Below are 22,085 nucleotides of genomic sequence, written 5' to 3'. Positions count from 1 at the left end.
TTTCTTGACAGTTTTCGGCCGCTGTTCCGCCCGCAGAAGCCGAAGGGTTGTTAAGTTTTTAACACTGTCGATTTCGGCGAAGTTTCCTCAGGAGGTCGTGACAGTTTGTTTGTGCTGCTGAAATAATGTAGCGGAAATGATAGCGGAGCCCAACGCAGCCAGTACCCTTCCCAGCCAAAAGTAAGACCTGGCACAGGTTGTCTGTAAAATGTGTGGGTAAATTCGGGTGCTGTCCCTCGGGTTTGTGTGCAGACACCGCGGCAATCTGTGGTGTGTCACCTTGGGGGAAAGGGGAAAAAAGGGGTTTGCTCTGCATTGTGCTTTGTTACTAATATCTTCATCTAATTTCCTTTCGTCTACTATTTAGCATCTCCTTAGTGTAGTGTTTTATGCTGTTTATGACAGGGAGCTTGGCTTTGCAAGCTTTTCTGTGCCTTATTCACTACAGTGCCTATGTGTACCCTACCTTACAAAAAAAAAAAAAAAGGGAGCAGATTCATTGTCAGTGCACGTGTTCCCTTCATCAGAGAATTTGGGGATGCTGGGAGGGAAGAGTGCTAAGTAATCTGCAAGCTTCCTGTAGGCGTTGCTGGGGGCATTGCTTCTGTATATTTTGTGTTGTTTTTATCAGGGAGCCATCATGTCTTCTTCCTTTTATAATGTATTTCTAAGTCGTTTGTTGAGATGAGATAAAGTATTCATATAATTGTTTATGCAATGGCAACTAGAAGTTCCACTAGAATAAATATAAATAAATAAAAGGTAAAGTTACAACATTTGGGTGTTTCTTGTTTGGTTTCAAAGAACCAAACAAAACCATTCTTAGATGTCCGCTGTTGTGTGCTTTGAACTCATTGCAGCCTGGTCTTTTCTGATCCTCTCGTGGTCTGGGCCTGTTTGCTCCGTGTGCTTTGCTTCATTATGCTCTAATGGAGGCTGAGAGTTGTAGTCCATGATGATAGATATAGCTTCCCATATGTCCATTCCAGTATGTTTCATCTGAAACCAGCCTTTTACCTTCAGAGGTGTTAGGCAGGTACATGGCAGTTGCTTATTGGAGCTTCTTATATTGGTTCTAATAGATGAAGCAGTTGTTTTGAAATTTATAATTTTAAAATTTTACAGGTAGGATTCTTTCAGTAGCACAGATTAATTGTTCCTTTTACACAACAAAAGGAATATATTGCCTCTTTGGTAAAGATATGTTTTCTTTTCAAGTGTGAGTCACCAGATCTATTCTAAATGTTTACAAGATAAGAAAACTGAATTCAGACGTTATCACAGTAATATTGGGTCTGAGGATTAGATGTGGGACTTGGCTTCCTTCATGCTTAAAGTGTTTGATAAGTAATACTTCAAGTGCTAGTGAAAGGACAACATTGTGGCATGAACACAAGGTAAAAATGAGTCTCTGAGCCATACATAACAGAGTATAAAGGTGGAAACAGAAATGGCTTTCTGCTTATGCTTTCTTAATGGTTGCTGATGGAAGCAACTAAATGGCTGAGAGCTGTTTCTTCCAGTGCATGAGGCAGTGAATGTACGCATACAAAGTGCTCAACATAGTGTAGAATAACAAAGAGAGGAAAAAAAAACAACAGCTAGTTCAAAATTTGTCAAACCTACCATTGCACTCCTATAGTTGAGATGTTAAATGGAGATAGACATAGGGATCACTGCAGAAGTGACCCCCGTGTCTTCCTCCAGCTAGATACAGTAATACCTATGTTTTGCTTAAGAGAATAAGAGGATGTCTTAATTCTTTTAACAGTTTCTTCAACAGAAATGTAGTTGTGCAAATGAAAATTCCATTTAAATATCCCATTTAATTGCTCAGTGGTTTCATGGGGTTCAGTTTCTAGGTGCTGGTCTAGTTTCTGCAAATGTTTGTACCTGCCTCACGAATAGCCTAACTGGAAGCACCAGTATTAAAGGCTACCAAGAAAAAAGAAAAAAAGAAGAGAGAGAAAGAAAAGAGAAACATGAAAATTAGTAGTACCTGGATTAAAAAACAACCTCTACATTTATGTAAGTTGTCTGTTGTTGCCAGGGCTTCCTGAGGCATAGCTATGTGCTGCAGTGCACTGATAACCAAAACAGTTCAGAAACTAAATGGCTTTTTAATACTAGTATTTAGTGCTTAGTTATATTTCTTGAGTGCTTAAGATAGATGTTTAGTTGCATGTGTACCAGTTACTGTAACAGGTTTCACCCCAGCTATGTTTTATTTGGCCCAGACCTACAGTTCTCTCCTACAGTGAGGGAGCTGTAGGTCTGTGGTCTTCCCACTCTTGGAGGTTTTGCTGAGCTTTGGTAACGTGCTGCTCCATGTGCCTTTTCCTTACTTTGTTGGGCCTCTTTTGCTACAAGTATATTTTGTCTGGCGTAAGAAATGAAACAAGTAGCACAAGGCCAATAGATACCATCCAGAGAGCTGTCCTTCAGAATGTTCTTAGGAAGGAGAGGTGTGAATTAAACCTTCAAAGAAGTATGTTCTACACAGAGATAGTAAAAGCAGTACGTGATCAGACAAGTCCTTGACGGAACTGTCCTGTGGCAGTTCTGATTTTTGAATTATTTAAATGTTTTAAACCAACTTGGACTCAAATATAGTTGCTATAATCAAATGCAGTGCTTTTATTTTCTTTCTGGGATGGAGTAAGTTGCTAAATAGTACTTGTAAACACTGCAGAAAAGGTTTTGAAGGTGGGTTGGGTGTTATGTTGAGGTACAATGCAGAAACCGGTAACCCATGTTACTGCAGTGCTGGCTGGCACCTGAGTTGCAGCTCGTGTGAAACAGTGCAAGTAAAAACCTGTTAGTCCAGCCCCACAGTGATGCATTCTGCTTTGAAATCAAGAGTGGAAGGATTTAATCACATAGGAGAAACAGCTCTTTGCCAAACATGTTTGGATTCTTTTTGGTTTTGTGGTCTGTAGAAGGATCTGAGAAGAGCAAACTGGCGTCAGAGAAGCAATGCATATTGCTGTCCCTTGCTGTTTGTTCTTTTCATCTGGGAAGTCTCTGGTAGTACTTGGGCTACTTGATCTCTGTGGCTTGCAATTTTAAATCAAAGAAGACAATTGAAAAATTTTGTGAATGATTTCTTATAGAATACTGACTGTGCTGGGAGCTATAGTTTATCCCACTCTTCGCATGCAGAAGTCCGCACAGTTGGTATAAGGATTGGTTCATCCTGAGTTATTTTCTTTCCTCCCATCTATCAAACACTGGCATGTTTTGAACTTTTCTGTAGCAAATAATAAACAGAATTTAACTTCCATTTCTCTGTAGAGAAGGTAAGCATATGCATAATTGTATTTAGAAATTTTATGTATTTTGGTGCAATTTTATTTTTCTATAGAATTTTTATAGGAATCTTTGGAAGTCTCATTCTACATCAATTCTTGAAGTGTCTCAGTAGATTAAAAAAGTAAACAGAGACATGTTTAAATAAAACTTGTCTGCTCTTACCAACAAAATAATGTTGGGACCTTGGTCCTGCAGTTGATATTATTCGGTCTCAGAATTTGTTTGCAAAACAATTGTGGGAAAAAGAATGATAAAAATGCTTATCTGGCATTGATAAACCTAGGTGGAGTTGAGCTGGCTCTGCATTCATAGAACAGTTAATTCTCCATCTGTGTTTGCCCACTCTGGATACTGGAGAGTTGACTGTATCTGATAGTGTAACACACTGGTTTTCTTTGTTTGTAAAGTGGTCACTTGTGTTCATACACGCTCTTGTTGCAGTAGTGTCATGAAAACAGAAGTAATTGTACACTCTCATATTTACTTTCTTTCTGTGCCTTCCTGTAGTACAAGTCAACTGGCTTCATGTCCTGGCCACTGTAGTTTAAAGGAGGCCATTGCAGCCAGCTTCCAGTACTGGGCCTGCTGCACAAGTGGGATCCAGCTCGTCTACTCAAACATGACCTTTGGCAAAGCACATTGTTAGCATTGGGAATGATGAAAAATGGCATGGTTTCATTGCAGATAAATGTATGGCTTCAGATCTCCCAGAAGGTGCATCTTTCTTTATACAATTGTTCCTCCGTGATATTAGCAATGACTTGAAAATGAAGTTTTTAATGTGTCTTTTTTCTTTGGCATGTTTAATAAACAAAGTAAACCAGGTTCTTCTCATTTTAAAATTTCAACACATCAAATGTAGCTGCTTTGTTTAGCTTAGGGCACCCACAGAGTGAATGCCTAGTTATGTTACTGGTTCATGGTGCAAAGCTCTTAAGTCAACAAAGGCTGCATTAAGTCAACATCAGCTTTCTCTTTCATTTACTTACTTTATACTTCCTTGATACCTTTGATAGCTTAGCTGGTTTTCTAATTATCTGCATATCTTACAGGAAAGCCAGTAGTCTGAAAAAGGCCCCAAATTTCTTTTGTGCTTTTAAAGTTAGCCGTTTGGGTTTTAGTGAAAAAATGTCACCAGTACCAAACAACAAATTAAAAAACCTAAAATGCATGTATTTGCTTTTCTTCTGGCTTTATCCTGAAGTGTGTAGTCCTGAGTGCTTGCTGCTAACTCCTTCAATATGTTTATTGCACCTTAGAGAGAATGCTGTCCATGATGAGACTGTGCCTGAGTCTCCTGCTCAGAATGGCACCTGTGTGAGAAATGGCAACCTGAAAACACCAGTAAGTTAATTTAAAAACTTTTTAAAGTTTTAATTCTTTTAAATTGTGGAGTTTATTTTGTGTCTCATTCAGTTGTTACAAAATTGAGTACTGCATGCAGCAATTACAATGCATCTTAAAGCTGGTCACTGGATACAGCTTGACCCTCAAATTCCATTGGCAGCAAAGCCTCAATGCTGGCTTTTGAGTGGTCAGTTCATTTCTGCATGGCTCTTCCTTTGTGTGCAGCCAATGTTAATTGGCAGGTAGTCAGTTTAACCTGTGAGGGAAAAGATGTGGAAGAGCTTCTGTGCTTGCTTTCTGTTATTCAGAAATGACAGCTGCCGCTGAAAACTGCCTTCTGGGTAGTGTGCAACTGTGCAAAAACTTCTTTCCTGTTACATCTTCCTATGTTTATGACTCATTGTTAAAATGGGTAAAATTCAAACTGGTAAATCCTTACTTTCATTTCCTTTTAGTATGGTCAAATTTGGTAAGGAATTGTTGGGGTCTTTGGGGCATAAAATGTGCAGCCTGGGGAAGTGTTTACAGTAAGAGTGAAATAAGCTGGTGTCTGTGAATGCCTGTTGTATTGTGTTTTCTCACACACTGTGTTTGACTCGTTTCAGAGGGAGAAGCGGAAGGTCCGAGAGCAGTGTGAAAACATCAGGAGGAGTTCTCCCGCTAGCAGAAGAGTGAGCCAGCTGCAGAATGGAGAAGTGGTTGAGGCAGTTACCTTGTTTGAAGTGGTTAGCATGGGGAAGCAGGCCATGCAGGTATTCCCAGCACTGAGTTCTGAAAGCATTTGGTGGAGGAAAGAGTAATAAACAGTGGTCATTTCCATTATTTGTAATGTGGAACATTTAAATTTTGGCTTAGCTGGGGAAGAAACATGTTCGATTGGAAAACTGCTGTGAGTGTGGTGGCTCTTGGAAAGAACATCTTGCAGCTTCAATAAATTAGTGAAGAGGTAGCTGTCAGATGTTTAAAAAGAGGAAGGAAATTGTACCTAAACCAGTCTACAATGCCTTAATATACAAAGAGATAATTATTTAAAAAAATGTGGAAGAGATTCATCAATTGTTGTGATAGCAAATTTAGTTGTCCAGAATTCTGAAAAATCAGGTTATCTTTTTTTCCTTCTTTTTTTTCCTTTTTTTCATATTTCTTTTTTCCTCCTTTTTTCCTCCCCTGTGCTTGCCTTGTACTATTAATCCTTTACCTTCATTCCAATGCAGTTTGCCAGCAGCTAGTATAATAGGCAGGTTCCCTGCTCATCTCTACAGTTAGCAATTTTCTTCAATGTGAGGAAGCCTACCTCCCCATATTCTTTGAGCACATTTATTATCTTTGTATATGTGTTTGAAAATCTGGAGCCCCACATATTTTTATGTACAGTTATAGATATGTCTCTGGTGAGTAGTGTTTGTAAGCAAAGTGTGTGTGTGTGTGTGTGTGTGCACATGCATGAAAAGTGCATTTATATTTTGGATGTGAAACCTTTGTGCTATAGCTGGGGTAGCTTCTGTAGAGCTGTCTGAAGAGCTTGGCTATGCCAAGCTATGCCAACCATCATGGGAAGGCAGCAGGGCTTGAGTTCTGTTGCTGCTGGAATTTATTAGACCTGTGTGGAACTACTGATGGGTTGAAGCCTGGAAAGCTTGTCCCAGGAGACCCATGTCACTTACAGGCTGTAGACTGTACTGCCCTAGAAATGAAATCTGGAGCAGTTTTTTGCCTTATGTTAGTGTGTGAACTGTTTCAAACCTACTGCACAAATCAAATCCTAGAGAAAAAGAGAACCTCCAGGGTAAATTGCTAGTAGGATTTAATAGTAATTAGATGGTGCAGAGGCTAAATGTGTGTTTGGATTTTTTGTTGTTTGTGTTTATTTATTTGTTTTTAAATTAAATTGTTACCTCAGTGCAATCAAGAACTCAGGAGGACAACTTTTTTATTTTTCTTTATATTACATTTATTAAAACTGTGGTAATTTTTTCCCTGTCAACAGGAAGCAAAGAATCTGTGAAAAACAACATGGTCTAAAGCAGTTTAAGACTTGAAAGAGTCTTTTAGAACTACTAGAAATGGAAGAGAATTGCTTGGAGTTTATTCTTGGTTTTGTAATTTAATGGAGATGGAGCAGTGTTAGTTTTTATCTTTTTTGTGGGTATCGTCAGTGGAGTGTGGCAAACTGTCTTCATCTCCTGACTAATGAGCTTCTTTAATCTGTTCTAGTCTGTAGTAGTTGACTGGGTTGAAGCTTATAAACAAGACAGGAATGTGGCACTTCTGGATCTCATCAACTTCTTCATTCAGTGCTCAGGCTGTCAAGGTAATTTACCTTCTTCACAGCCCTTCCACTGTCTGTGTGTGAGAGGAGTTTGAAGTGTGCTTTTTGAAATGGAGTTTTTCTCTGCAGTAAATCATGAACTTATGATCTGTACTGTTCGTTAAGACGAACTCCAGATGGGCAGGCAAAATAGAAAAGAATGCTGCTGGTTAAATTCTTTGTGCTAGCAGCATTCCAGCTCTGAGAGTTGTATTTGAACAAGGTTTGCAGGGTCAGGTTTCTGAAGTGGCATGTCACATTGCTTTGGAGAATCCTCACATAGGGACAGTGCTTTTGATGAGTGTTCTAATTAAAATCCAGTGTTTCAGTTGGCATTTGTTTTGTATTTCTTGGTATCTTTTGTTTTGCTAGTGTCCTTGTTTGAAAATAAGCAGCTAGCAGATTCAGCTCCCTGCTTTGGTGGCTAGAAAAGCAGTCTCTTGCCTCATTGCAGTTGCTTTTGCTAGAGAGTTGTGAAGCTGTCTGTTTCATAACAAACATTGAAGCACTGCCTTCTGGGGACAGTCTGCTAGTGAAATGCTTCAGGATGGCAAGTAAGATATTTAAGAAGACTGTCCTATTAGTTTGAAACTTCTGAGTGTATTTAAGCAGCTAGAAATGTACTTTTTACATATCTCTTTTTTTTTTCCCCCTCTAGGTCTTTGACTAATATGCCTTCGCTTATGAGAAATACTTTGGGGGTTTTGACTAGTTTTGACCTGTGGGTAAAATTTTAGTCAATCCTTGAAGTAAATAAATGAACAGAGAAAACAGCCTTTCCAGACAGCACAGAGCAGACTTCTCTAATGGGAATTTCAGTTTTGGTTCATCAATATTTTTTCCTATAAATTAATTTATGTATCTTTTTCTGTGTATGTTGCCTGTACCAGTGTACATACGTAAAAGAGAATTCCCCTGTCTTCAGTGTTTCTAAATTTAATAAAGTTCTTACTGTGGTTTGGACTTGATTAATGTTATAGAGTTGTGAGTAATTCTTTTTAAAACACTACTTTTTTTTAGGCATGGTAACAGCAGAGATGTTTCAAAGTTTGTACAAGAAAGATGTCATGCAAAAAATGACAGAGACCTTTGATAAGGTAGGTGCTACTTTAATTTTGCATGTCTTTTTTATATAAACAATAGTCTCTACCTTATTAGCCAGCCTGGATGGAATTCCTGTTGCTTATCAGGAACTCTGTACCATTACTACTGCTCTGCATTAATTTAGTAAAATAAATATAGTTTTTTGCAAGAGAAATTTGTTGTCATCATGACCCATTTTAGCAGCAGCAGCAGATTTTTTTTTAAGTTAAGTTTTATTTTGAGAGTTTTACTAGGGCTGACTGCAATGACTTTATAGAGGTAGATATAACCCAGCACTGCAGCAGGTAAATGGCTCCTTTGGTATTTGGTTGATAGGTCCTTTAAAAAATAGTAATATGGATTACTGATGAATTAATTCAGATATTTTTAGCTGATATTTTATTTGAAAATGTTCTTTCTGCTTTACTGACAATTATGATTTTTAATAACTGTATTACATCATGTGAAAGAAGAAAAATGTGTTTCAGATTTTTAGATAATTGTGAAAGCAGTAGTGAGTATTTAATTTCTTGGGGATTGTTAAGAAAGGCACATAGCTTTACAATGCTGTTTCACTGCTTGACTGCTCCTTGGCTAATTGTGGCAACATTAAATTTTCTGCAGTGCTTTCACAGTTTCTTCCATGCTTTTTTCCCTTATGTTTGTCACTTCTGAATTGATTTGTCAAGCAGCAGCCATCAGCCTTGTTTTAATTGAGCATCTCTCAAAGACCAGCTGCTGTAGAAATTCCCACAGAGAATGAATTTGCCAACATGTTTTTCTTCATTTTAGAAGTGTAGTAGCACTTGGGCTAATTTTTTGACAGAAATGAACCTCTATGTGTCTAGCCATATGAATTAGTAGTCTGGCATTTCTTTGCCAACTAAATTAGCCCTGAACAACAGTCATGATACTGCAGGCACTCTGACAGAGATGTGATTACTTTTACCATCAGCCTGGAAATACCACAGCTCTGTAACTTTTTCACCTGTCCTCATGGGCAAAAAGGCAGGTTCTGCAGTTGCCTTAGAAGCTGTATTCTCTATGCTCTGTAAAGAGAGTTCTCTCATAAGATGGAATTGTAAGTTAGTGGTTTAAGTTAGTTGAGGAGGAGTGCCATATGGGACTACTGGGATTTCAAAAACATTTTTTAAAAACTAATGACAGTAATAGTGAAAGTAGTAACGAGAGTGGAAAATATTGCCAGATATTTGCTTAACATCATCTTGCCTTTGAATTTTTATTCTTTGTTTCTAGCATTCAGAGGATTCATTCTTGATTATTTCAGTGATTCAACCATGGCATTGCTGTTCAGTTAATTAATTGCAGCACTACATCCTTGCATCAGTACTTCCTCTTAGAATTCTTCATAATGTTAGTGGGAAATGTTAATAGAGTTCAGTATGGAAAGAAAAGAATTCCTAACATCCTCATGGTCATGGTGGTGAAGTATGAGTTAGTTAAGTGGTCAGTGAGCTGGACTGAAAACTGGTGGAACAACCAGGCCTGTGGGGAAATGATCAATGGCAAAAGGTCCAGTTGGAGTCTAGTCACTAGTGCTGAACCCCAGCTTGATATTGTAGCCAATGCTGTTTTACATATTTAGTAATGACCTGGACACTGAGGCAGAGTTTAGTCTTAGCAAATTTTCAGATGATGCAAAATGGGGAGGATTAGCTGCCAAATCAGGTGGTTGTTCTGCTCCTCAGAGGGACCCTCAACAGACTGGAGAGTTTGGCAGAGGGGAACCTCATGAAGTTCTACAACAGGAAGGCCTGGGAACCTGCGAATGAATAGCCCTGTGCACTACTACACATTGGGGGCTGATAGACTGGAAAGCAGCTCTTGGCGTGGGTGACAAAATGAACACGAGCCAGCAACGCACCCTTGCTGCAAAGTTGACCAACAGCCTCCTGGACTGCCTTAGGCAGAGCATTGCCAAGAGGTCATGGGGGATGATCTTTCCTCTCTGCTCCTACTACTGAGACTCATCTGGAGTGCTGAGTCAAGATTCGGACCTTGCAGAACAAGAGAGAGATGGGTTTACTGGAGTGAGGCCAGTGAAGGGCCACAAAGATGATTTATGATCTTTGATATGAGGAGAGGCTGAGGGAGTTGAGACTGTTCAGTCTGAAAGGAGGCTGGCTCAAAGGAATCTGGCCCATAAAATACCTGATGTGACAGAAGGACAAGGAGGAAGCACAGCTCCACTCAGTGGTGTGGAGTGAGATGGTGAGCGACGGGCAGTGGGTGCAAACTAAAATGGACAGAATTTTACCTGAACACAAGAAAACTTCTACTGAGAGAATGATCAAGCAATGGAACAGGTTGCCCAAAAAGGTTGTGGAGTCTCTGCAGATATTATTTGACTGCTCGTGGCATCACCTGACACTGAGGGAAAGGATGTGTACTTTGAGGGATCCTTGACAGAATGATGATGGCACCAATTGTAGTTAAAAATTAAAGCTTTATTTGTTAACAGTATGTTATTATTAGTATAGAGCAGAATTTATGATTAAAATGGCACAGGATTTCTATAAGCAGAATCAATATAATAGCATAATATAGAATGTATAATATAGCTCAGGTCTCACTGTCCAGTAGGAGTTGTGGTCAGAGTTCACCAGTTAGACCTTGCAGTACCTTGATTTTGTTGACAATGCTCTGGGTGCTGTGATGCTTCCCTGTTCTCTGACTGGGTCATTGCCACCACCTGCCTGGCTGAATGCCTGGGATCTACAGGCTTGGTAAGGAAGGGAGTGATTGGTCTGGCGCCCAGGAACAGTGAGACTGTGAGGGAGGGAAGTTAATCTGTTTGATTTGTCTGCTTGGTTCACAGGACCTTCAGGGCCTGGTAATGAGGGAAAGGGAATGAATATGTGACCTGCTTGGTCACAGAGAAGGGCTGCTTGCTCTTAAAATTGCATTAGTTATGCTAACCACATTTCCAGGGGTTGAGAGCAGAAGTGCTAGTTGCACACAGCACTGGGCTGCCTATGCTGGCTGACCTTGCTTGAGCAGGTGGGGTTGGATTAGATGATCTCAGAGAGTCCCTCTCAATTTCAGTCTTTCTGTAATTCTGTGAAAACTTGTACTGATGTTAGAAGCAGAGACTGGTTTTAATAGGGTCATGGAGGCATTTATTTCATCTTTGTGAACCATGGTATTCCTCAGTGATGAGGCAGTCTTGTCTTGACACCATTTTTTGTTTTTCTTCTATTTTAAGATAATCTGTTTCTTCTGCTTTTCTTCCTGTTTGTGTCATTTACTTCTTGCAGTTCTTTGTTTTTATGTGGTTTTTCTTTCCTTTCCCATTTTGTTGCTTAGACATTTAGGAAGGGAAGAGTTAACTTTGATGCTTAATTGTATAGCTAGATGAGGACAGAAATACTTGTGCTTCACTGAACCTGATAAAGAACTCTAGATTTAATGCCTTTTGTTTTGGAATAATTGCAGAATTGAGAAAACATCTTGAATCAAGTTGCACTAGTGCTGAAAACATTCTTCTCTAATTTGAAAAGCTCAGAAAGTTTTTTTTAGAGTTTAGATGTTTTACATCTAGGTACCAAACGTTGAAAAGGGTTATGTACTTAGACTTGCTGTGGAGCCATATCTTAGAATTAATAATGGGGGTTATACCTTGTATATGTTTGCTTCTAAATTTGTAAACAACTTGTCTCCTATTCATAACAAGACAATTCAGGTTTTATATAAAAAGTGTGTCTTTCTTCTGTCATTGGTTAGTAAAAAAAAACCCCAAAAACCAACAAAACCCAGATGAGAAGGATTTAGGTTTTTTGTAGTATTTTGTGGGCCACCTGTAGCACACATTGGCTGAAGTTCTAATGGCCTTTGAAATATGTTGCATGTTTTGAAATGCTTTTGTCTATCAATTGTGTGTGCCATTTCATTAACAACCTTTCAAAATTTTGTCTCTTGCATTACAGGAAACTGGGTTGCAGTATAAGAAATTCATGGCCTATCCTTGGATCCTGACAGTTACTTGGCCGGTGGACATGGTAGGGCTGTTGTTGTTTCCCACAACTGTAGTATAGCTTTTTCTGTGGGGAATTTATCTGAACTCCTTGTTGGCACTTCATTTCGACTTTCCTCTCTTTCTGTAGACTCTGTATGAAAGAAGGAAACATTTTCTGGTTCAGTCAGAGCAGGAGCTCACATCACTCTGTTGAGTGATTTGAATAGTTCTCTGGAAGAACCTGTGTTAAGGGTCTAATCTGACTTGATTTCTAGAAGCAGAATTATCTCTCTACTGTTTATGAAAGGAATCTAAGGGAATCCCAAGTTAGGTGCCTCACTTTAGGTGGCATGCCCTTCATGTTGTGTATATGGTTACAGTGTGCGTGTTACCATTAAAGAGTATCCCAGTGTGAAAAACATGGGCAGTAGAAATGCTCTTAAAAAGTAACAAGTCTTTGTGTATTTTGTGCTGATTTTCAGATTGAGGAATAAGCTATGGTGATAAAGTAGGTATTTCCTGAAGTTGTAGATGGTCTTTCTACTGTCCATGTCATGATCAAGGAGCATTAAATGAGGCTTGCTGGAAACTTACCTTTCTGTTTTGGCACTTGCTGCTACTGTTAGGCTCTGAACTGACTCTTACAGCCTGGTCAGGAGCATATTCCAAATTCCTGATGTGCTTTGGGTTGCAGCCAGTCCTGTGATCATTCTGTATTGACATTTCTCATTAAAGCAAGCAGCAGTCCCTATGCATTGGAAACATAGTTACAGGAGAAGAGCATGAAGTGTACTTCAGAAGCACGGGAGGTTATGCTGAGTGTGATGCTGTGTTAGAATGGGGCTGAGAAGGTGGTTGCCCACTGGTGAAGGACAGCTGAGCAGTGGCCAGCCTTCAGGAGGAGATTTTCCACAGTGAGTGAAGTTTTGGAGTTCCTTGACCTCACTCACACATGGAAACTATAAAGATGCAAATTCATATTCTGAGCCGTTCCTGGGATCTGTGAGGTGTACACGAAATGTTCACACTGTCTGAGGCTGCCATTTACAAAGTCTGTCTAGTATACTTTCCACTATTTCGTGTGAGAAGTCATTTCACCTTCCCTCTGTCTGCTTTCCTCTTGGCAGTATCAACCATACTGTGGACACTTATGTTTTTATTGTAATTTGCTTTTTGCATGATGTCAAAGGTATTGCTCACTTACTGTTTCTGTGGGGGTTTTTGGAGACCCAGGTGCAGGCAGTATAGGTGAATGACTGAGTATTTGGCATTGAGCTTTAGCCTGATAAACTGCTCAAGCTGGCAGTGCTGCTGAGGAGAACAGTCCTGTCCTGTTCATGCCAGAGTTGTTTATCTCCACTTTTCCCTTACTTCATTTTCTGCCTTGATTTTACCTTACTTTTGCAGGAAGAGGAAGGATAGGGAAGTGGGGAAGCACTGCTACCTGTGAGAAAGTAGAATAAGCCAGGGGTACTCATGGTTTATGCCAGTGAAAGTTACTTACTCTGCTCTGCCTTCCCACACTTTCTCCCTCTTGTCTGTTCACAGTTACCTTGCTTACATTGCTTTCAAAAGTGAGCTGTTATGACAGTGATGACAGTGTAGCTCAAATAAAGCTATTTTCTCTCTCTGCTTGCTTGTATCCTAGTTGCTTGTCCCTACTTTGGAATACTAACAATGGAAAAAGTTATGGGGGATGAAGTGAAACTGTCTGTCAGCAGAACTCTCTCTGATGTTCAGTGGGAGATATGGGAATGTACAAGCAGAACTAATTAGTGTGTTTTCTCTCAACTTGTCTCTCTTGTGCAGGACAATGAAGACTACCCGCTGATCAGAACAGGGCCCTACTGGAAGAAGTTCAAGGCCAATTTCTGTGAATTCATTGCAGTGCTTGTGCAGCAGTGCCAGTGCAGCATCCTGTATGATAACTACTTGATGGATGCCATCATCTCGCTGCTTACAGGGTTAGCAGATTCCATGGTCAGAGCATTCAGGCACACAAGCACTTTGGCAGGTAAAATCACTTGCAGAGTTGCTCTAGAGGTGCTGAGTTCTCTTGACTTGTGTACTAACAAAACTGCTCTAAATTGAAAAACTATTTACTGGAGCAGTTCTCTTATGCACTGAGAGTACCTTCCTCCTAGTGTATGTTATATGAATGTCCATAATATAAACTTTTTGTTCCCATGTGTATCTGAATTGAATTTGAATGCTTTAGATATGATAGATCTAACATAATTTTTCTTTATAAAGAAATCTTTAATGCCTGACATGACTGACTTCAGAATTTTGCTGTTTTGAATATTATATTTTTCAGTAACTGATTGATTTTTCACAGTTTTTTGTTGTTTCTCTCCCTCCATTAACTAATGTGATGAGGTTGCAGTAGGTGCTTCACCTTAAGAAGCTTCCTTTGGAGAGCTGCTATTCTTGTGGTCTCTGTGCAAGAAAAGAACATAGCTTATTACACATTTTTGTTTCATGCAGTGTGATGGTACTAAAGCTACTACTTTTTTCCCCAAAAGCCAGTAAATACCCTCTTTACTGTTCAAAGAGCACTTAAAGTATAATTTATTCTAAAGTACGCTGTTTACTTTGAGGGCTCAAAAAACTTACTTGAAATCTGTTCAAATCATCCAGCAATCCTTAAAGGAATGTGGATTTTTGTCCATTCCAGTAGTATATTAAGATTCCCAGCAATTTCTGAGCCAGCCTCACTGTTTTTTCAATTTTTTTCTTTTTGATTACCAACAATCAGCTGTTCCACAATTCTAGGTTCTCTTGCAGAAAAGTCAGAGTTGCATAAACTTACAAGAGAGTTGCCCAGTAAATTACGTTTCTGACCAGAACTCTGACCAAAAGTTCTAAATCACCAGAAATAGAAGTTAATTTTCCTTTTTTGATCATTGTCTGCCTTTAAAATAAACACTGTATTTTAAAGCAAATTACTATAATCTAGTCGTGTTCATATTTTCTATATAAGCTGGATTTGGCTAACCATATCCTTTTTGTGGTAAAGTGGTGAATATATTTATGCTGCATGTCTCTGAGCTAAGCTAATTGTGCTGGGTTTGTTTCTGTTTTAGCAATGAAACTTCTGACAGCAGTTGTAAGTGTCCATCTGAACCTTGATGTCAACAAGCACAATGCTCAAAGATTGTATGAGGTGGAGAAGAAGAGGCTAAGTGGCAAGAGGACCAGTTACAGACTTGATCAGCTAGAGAGAAAAAGGAAAGAGGTTAGGGAAGTGTCTTGTATGGGAGACTTGTGAAAGTGTAAAAGGATTGCTGGCTGCTTGCTCTTGGGTCCCTGCAGTTCTCTGAGGTTTATATATTTTTTTTATGCAAGGTGCAGAGCAGGTGTGACTGGCTGGATTAAGTGGTACAAACATGACTAAAGTAAAAATTGCCCTATGGACTGTCAACCTGTGATATCTCACCTACTGGTTGCTTTTCTAAATTGGCATCATTAGCTCTTGATCTTCACACAAATATGGATTTACACAAAAATTTCATTGTCTCAGTAGCTCTGGTGTTGTGGAAGTACAGTTTTGTATATGTTTGTACAAATTACAAGCCCAAGTTTTAACAGTGAATCAAAAGGGACACAGACAAAGTGTCATCTCTGTGTAAGTAATGCATTACACAAAAATGGATTGAACTTCAGGGATGTCCTGTATAATTTTTGCTTTTCAATTTCTGTTGTTTCTTCCCTGCTCAAAGACAGCTCCTTTTCAGCTCTCAGAGGCAGAGTTGTAACTGTAAAAAATAACTGTGGTTTGAGGGAGAGGGTGACTTGGTGAATGAACATCAGGTATAGTTCCTTGTCTCCTGACCTTAGAATCACTTACCTCTGGTTTGAGTTTTAGGTGTCTGTGGGCTTCTCTGAGACAATACCCCTTTTGTGGGGAGGAGTGTTTGGGTGAGACAGGATATTTTAGTATCATTGTAAGTCTGATCTTATCCTCAAAGACAGAGGAGATAGGTGTGATGGAGGGAAAACCCAAACTTGTCACCCTTCCTGATGCTGTGGATGAGGGAATATTTTTATTAGGTGACTTGCATTTTAGAAATTCCTACCTAAATTTTTGGGATTCAGTTTTTTAATAGGCTTGTTGTGTATTTTGAAAATTTCTTTGCATTTTTTCCATCTCTGTTTGAGTACATGAAAAGTATGTGAGGATCGCTTTGTGCTGTATCTTTCTGTGTGATTTCTGATAGATCAAGACTCACTGTATCAAACAAGTAGCTTGTTTCCCAAGGCTAGCAGTTGTTATACTTTCCTCAGGATGTAGCCATAAAAAGGTCAGTTGCTAGTGCAGATATAGCCCCCTCATTTTATGTTGGTACCACATGTAAACATGAGCAGTTTGCATCACAGTGGTATTCTAAGGGCCCTGATGAAAATTTTTCATGTGTAGTGAATTGTGGGACTAATATTAACATTCAGTTCTCTTTGTATTTCAGTATGAGCATAAGCTTCTAGAGATACAGAACATGATGAATGCTATTTTCAAAGGGACGTTTCTAACCCGTTACCGGTAAGAGTGAAAATAAAGCTGTGACGTGTGTCTGCATTCCCCAGAAACTCCTGCTCAGATTGTACAGATAGGAGAATCAAGTTAAACATCCTGGAGGCACTGATGGTGTCAAGCAAAGTGTAGCAGTTAAATTATTTTTAAGAATCTGGGCTTCCAAAAGGACCTCTCTAGTGTGTTCTTTCAGTTCTTCCTGCTGGCTGTAGAGCAGTGTATTTGTGAATGAGAAGATATCCAGAATTGCAAAATAGTTTGTGGCTAAGAGTGGTCTAAGTACTGATTGAAGAGTAACTTATAACATTAATATGAAGATACTTGGAATATTTTGAATTATACATGCTTTTGAAATTCTGGAACATAAAAATATTGCAAATAACATAATTGGTTTTAAAATTAATTTTTAATGTATTAATATTACAATTTTATAATTTCACAGGGATGTTATCCCTGAGATCAGAGCAACTTGCATGGAAGAAATTGGCAGCTGGATTAGAACATACCCAGATGCTTTTTTGAATGACAGCTACTTAAAATCTGTTGGATGGATGCTTTACGATAAGGTAAAGTTTAATTTTTTTTTTGCCTAGGGCAGTACATTAGTTTTCTAATTTTAATTTTTTTTGAAAGAATCCTAGCATTTAAATTCTTGAGAGTAGATGTTTAAGACTGCCGTGGTACAATAAGAATTTACTTTCTTCCCCATTTCAGGTTATATTTTAAAAGCCATTTTAACACTAAATAACACCAGTTCTGTGTGAATCCCTGTATGTGCAGTTATATTTATATGTCACTGAATTGGGAGTTATGTCTGAAATGTAAAATGGCTCATATCTTTTGAGAAGGTTAGATGTTGACTGAAGTTCTGCTTTTAGGCTTGATGGACATTGAACATTTTGTTTAGATTATTATAAAGAATGAAAAAATAAATATTGTCTACTACTATTCTCTTGTAGTAGAATAGTCTTCAATGTTGCATCTCTCCTATAGAGTTAGACAGATACAGAAAATGTTTAAAGGAAGTCCTGCTACTTCTGAAAGGTTTAAAGGAAGTCCTGCTACTCCTCCAAATACCACCAAAACAAACAAGCAAAAAAACCAAAAGAAAGTCAGTGAGTTCAAACCCCAAGCAGTAGAACAAGAGGCAGTGGGCAGAAACTGATTCGCAGGAAGTTGCACTGGAGCCTGAGGAAGAACTTTACTGTGTGGGTGACTGTTCCCCAGAGATGATTGCCCAGAGAGGTCATAGGCATCTCAGTGGAGATGTTCAGAGCTATCTGGACACAATCCTGTGCTGGGATGACCCTGCTTGAGCAGGGAGGTTGGACCAGATGGACCAACCAGATGGATCAGGTGCACCATTGTGGTCCCTTCCAACCTGACTGTTCTGTGCTTCTGTGAAAAAACTCCTTTTCTCTTGCTTTGAGAAAGCATGAGAGACTTCAGGGGGATAGGAATGTTTATCGGGAGCGGCTAATTAGCGAAGTCGGCACGCTGTACTTCTGCAGGCCGCCTTTGAAGGCGCCTGTAGCTCCTGTGCGGATGCTGGAACCCGCGGGATTTGTTTGTGCCGGCTGCGGGCGATGTTCGCGCCGTGCGGGTCGGGTTGCGCTCTGCCACGGGGCCAGCAGGGGGCGCGCCAGGCTCCCGCTTCCCGCCCTGCGTCCTCCCTCTGAAGGTGGCGTTTGGGGTTTTAGGGCGACAAATAGTCGGGAACTGTCGTTTGTTCCTGCATGCATTTTATCTGATCACAATATCTTTTTATCTGGAGAATTCTCAAAAGAAAATGCCTTTTTTTTTGAAGATGATGCGTCTTCATTTGCAGTACTCTGCAGTGAAGATTAACAGCTGGTGTCTCTAATTAATGCACACAGCTCACCCACTGCCATTTACTGGAAACTGGAAGTAGAAAAGAAGTAGAACTGGAAGTAGGCTTTTTTAATCTGAAAGCAATGCAGATGCAAGCAGAGTGAGATGAAGTGGAGTGTCTTCCATATTCTGCATTTGGCTGAGACCTGGTAGTGTGCCACTATTGGTGGCTGCAGTACCACTACTGCAAATTGCCTGATTTCAAAATGAGAGCACCAACAGGGGCAGCAGTGTTTTTTATATACTGTCATGGATTTTTTTGGGAAGGCTGGGGAGGGAGAGCAGTTTTTAAAATTGTTTTGCCTCAAATGACAGTTGGGTTGTCTTTGCTATCCAGGAGTAACTCAGAAGTAGACCTTCCCAGTTCATAGTCTGGGAAGTGTTGACCCAGCAGTCCTATCAAACCATCCAGGTCCCAGCCTGTATTTGTAAGGTTTATTGACTGGCCCCATCTCTGTGATAGTGGTGGGGCTGAAATCTCATAACTGAATGTGTTCAAGCAGTGCTGGAGCCTGTGCAGAGCTCTCAGAGGTCACTAGAGCTGCCCACCACTTTACTGATGTTTTCTGTCATCAGGTCAGGATCAAAATGTGCTATGATACAGCTGAGGCAGAGTGTATGTGTTCAGAGTATCCTGAAAATGTGCTTACATAATTCCCCTTCACTTTGTCACGGCTTTGCAGCACCAGACAGGCAGGTTTTTTGTTGAGATTAGAATGGTAGTTCTGATGAGGGGAGTAAGTGGCTGGGTGTTTGTGTTTGCTGATGCTACTGTTGAAAGAACCTGAAGGTAGTGAGATATCCTTGATCATTCAACATTACTTCACATCCTTCCAAAACTATGGGGAATGTTGAATTTAGAAAAGGTGAGGTGGTTGAGAAGGAGAAGCAAGGAAAATGCAGATGGAAACTTAGGAAAAATACCAGAAGTAGTCACAGAAGTAGTTATATGTTTCTATTTACTAGAGTTAATTTTCTCAACACTTAAAGGAACATACATGTGTGGGGTTGTGACTGAGAGCTTTTGGATAGAAACCTCAGAAGGGAGATGTACACTTTAATGTGTTTAACATTATGTCTGCAGACCTACACTTGACTCCACCTGATTGGCAAATGACATTTCCAGGTGTGTGCCAGGGGCTGTATGACCATTCAGCAAACCAGTGCACACTGTTGTCCCTTTGCCCACAAACAATTTCAGTCCCTATTCACAAGCAGAGTGTTGTGACAGAGAACCAAAGGCAACTGAAAGAACCAAAGAACCAAGCCAGCTTTGCAGTACCTTGGCTGAGCTGAGTTTGTGCCAGTGTGCAGTGATGGTGCCACCTTGGGGCTGTCTGTGAGTGAGTTCTGTGGCAGTAGGAAGCAGCAGGTGTGGGCAGCAGTCTCTTCCTCAGAGACTTTAAAATATAATACAGAATAAGTACTGCTGGTGTGTCATGGGCAGATTACAGAACAGTGTATATTGTTACCTGTTGACCTTTCACTTTATATTTCTAGCAAAAAGCTGTCTTAAACAGAGCTGTTAGTCAAAGCCTGCCCCTGGGTATCATCCTTGGCTTTCCATCTAAGCAGGTGAACAGGAACTTGTAGCAATGGATAGCCTGTATGTAGGTGGTCTCCTTTCTTGGATTTCTATGTTTATTCTTACTACTATTGTTAGCAAGAGGAATTAAGGAAGAAATATGAAGAGACTGATTCAAAGCCTGCAGTTCATCTTAGTATCTCTGCTGATATGCTTAGCATTATAAATTTACAGAACACATGATTTTTCTATGTTGGATCATCAAAATCACTTTCCCAGTTCTATTTAAAGCTTTTTCCTTTGAATGATGTAACAATATGCATGAACTAATTGAAAAGCTGGCTAAGGAAAAGATTTCTTTTTGAGGCATCTATGAAGCAGCATAGCAATAGTATGAAATAACACCTTGTATGGATAAATATATTTTGCCTAAATTAACTAATTAGGCTGAATTCAAAACAACCCTTTCCCTACAATACTTAAAATATCATGTTCTAGTGTAAAACAGAAACAGGGAGAAGGCATGGTGCTTGACTCTATAAGAATCCACAGTGCATTTCTAAGTTGTACCTCTTCCTCTGGGAATCTAGAGAAATCTGTAATTTCTTGGACTCCTTGTCTGTGTTTAGCAATTGTCCCAGTCAGCTGTTGACAAAAAGCAAGCAAAGTCTGATGTATGGGAGAGTGCTGGTTGTGCTAAGCAGGCCATCCATACTCCTGTCTTTGTATCTTTAACAGATGAATAGCACAATCCCTGTATCTTTTGTATTCTGTTGCTTTTACTAACAGTGGTCTGTGAGAGTTTCTTTGTGTATGGCTCTTAGGGAGCCATACACAAACTTTGATGTTACCTTTGAGTTTGGCTCACTGCAGGCTTCCTCTGTGTGTGTGTAAGAGAGGGAGATGAGTGTGTGTGCACACAAACAAACTGGTACTGATGTCATTGATAAAGAAGATGAGGCAGCATTTGGATAGTCTGCTGTAGGCACCCACAAAGAGCTCTTTTTTACATGCTGTAAATGCTGATGGTGACTAACAAAATACATGTATTTTACTGTTAGCCAATTTCTCTTTGTCTTACAGCAAGCTGAAGTGCGCTTGAAGTGTCTTCTGGGGCTGCAGGGAATTTATAGCAGAAAAGAACTTGTTGCCAGGATGGATCTCTTTACTAACAGGTTCAAGGTAAATGAATTACTGTTTGCTGTTTTTTTAAGTCCAGGTTGGGTGTACACACAGGGCCTGATGTTTTGATCAGAGCTATCTCCCCACTCTCTTGACTAAGAGGAGCTTAGACTCCTGCAGAAACACTTTGGAGGAGCTTAGACTCCTGCAGAAACACTGTTGACTGAATAGAAGGAGTTTTGCAGGGATGTTTCCCTCTGTTTCTATGAACTCTTCCATTTCACTTTAGTTCACACAAAATGGTGTTAGCATGCACTGTGGTCAGTTATCCCCACCATTTATCCAGATTGGCCCAGTTTTTTTTACAGGACCTTTGGCAGATGACAAAGAATTTCCTATGCTAAAGATCCTCTTTTTGCTGTCCCTGATAATGGGTTAACCTTGATAGTGGACTGACTGTCCATGTATCACACTGATGTGGGAATGGCTCTCTCTTGGTCTACCATGTCAGTATGAATCTTGAAGAAGGATCCCTTATGTCCTTTCTGAACAAATCAGGTGATACACTGTAGTTTTCAGTGCTTGTTTTGTGGCTTCACTGACCCTGTACTCTGTCATATTCCAACGTCCCAACTCATTTAAGAAGTTAGCCCTTTACTTTTTTTTAACTCTGGCCTTGCTAAGGATTTTGTCAGCTGCTCTTACCCTAGCAGGGTTGCACCTTCTCAGTATTTGAGTAAGAAAGCTGAAGATTATGTGATTGATATCTCAGTCCCTGTGAATCAGGACATGATTCAATGTCAGGACAAATCGATGCCTGCATGTGGTAGCAAACCCATGGTGTTTTTGCAAAAGGTGCAGGGCTTACCTATGTGTCAAAGCAGTTGCTAATAGTGAAAAATGCTTATCACATATCCTCCAAGAACATGAAATGGCTTAATATTGGTATCTTAGTAATAAATTATTCAGAATTAAACTCAGCTATCTAAGATTGACCCCTGTTTTAAAT

The 22,085-nt window shown here is 39.7% G+C and overlaps 1 protein-coding gene across 1 annotated transcript in view; it reads left to right on the top strand.

The window, feature by feature from the left end:
* The window catches only part of LOC132069980 (cohesin subunit SA-2-like), a 59,256-nt gene that overhangs the window by 419 nt on the left and 36,752 nt on the right, over nt 1–22,085 (top strand). Inside the window, exons 2-12 of the mRNA XM_059466499.1 lie at nt 12–180; nt 4,572–4,656; nt 5,265–5,411; nt 6,874–6,970; nt 7,988–8,064; nt 11,998–12,069; nt 13,836–14,040; nt 15,113–15,264; nt 16,493–16,566; nt 17,000–17,123; nt 21,038–21,136. Of these exons, the coding sequence (XP_059322482.1) occupies nt 137–180; nt 4,572–4,656; nt 5,265–5,411; nt 6,874–6,970; nt 7,988–8,064; nt 11,998–12,069; nt 13,836–14,040; nt 15,113–15,264; nt 16,493–16,566; nt 17,000–17,123; nt 21,038–21,136 (1,176 nt within the window). The 5' untranslated portion in view covers nt 12–136. The remainder of the gene's footprint in view (nt 1–11; nt 181–4,571; nt 4,657–5,264; nt 5,412–6,873; nt 6,971–7,987; nt 8,065–11,997; nt 12,070–13,835; nt 14,041–15,112; nt 15,265–16,492; nt 16,567–16,999; nt 17,124–21,037; nt 21,137–22,085) is intronic.

This window comes from Ammospiza nelsoni, chromosome 2 (genome assembly GCF_027579445.1).
Source record: "Ammospiza nelsoni isolate bAmmNel1 chromosome 2, bAmmNel1.pri, whole genome shotgun sequence".
Lineage (NCBI taxonomy): Eukaryota > Metazoa > Chordata > Aves > Passeriformes > Passerellidae > Ammospiza > Ammospiza nelsoni.
The sequence above is the reverse complement of the archived record's forward strand: the minus strand, read 5'-3'. Positions and strand labels throughout refer to the sequence as shown.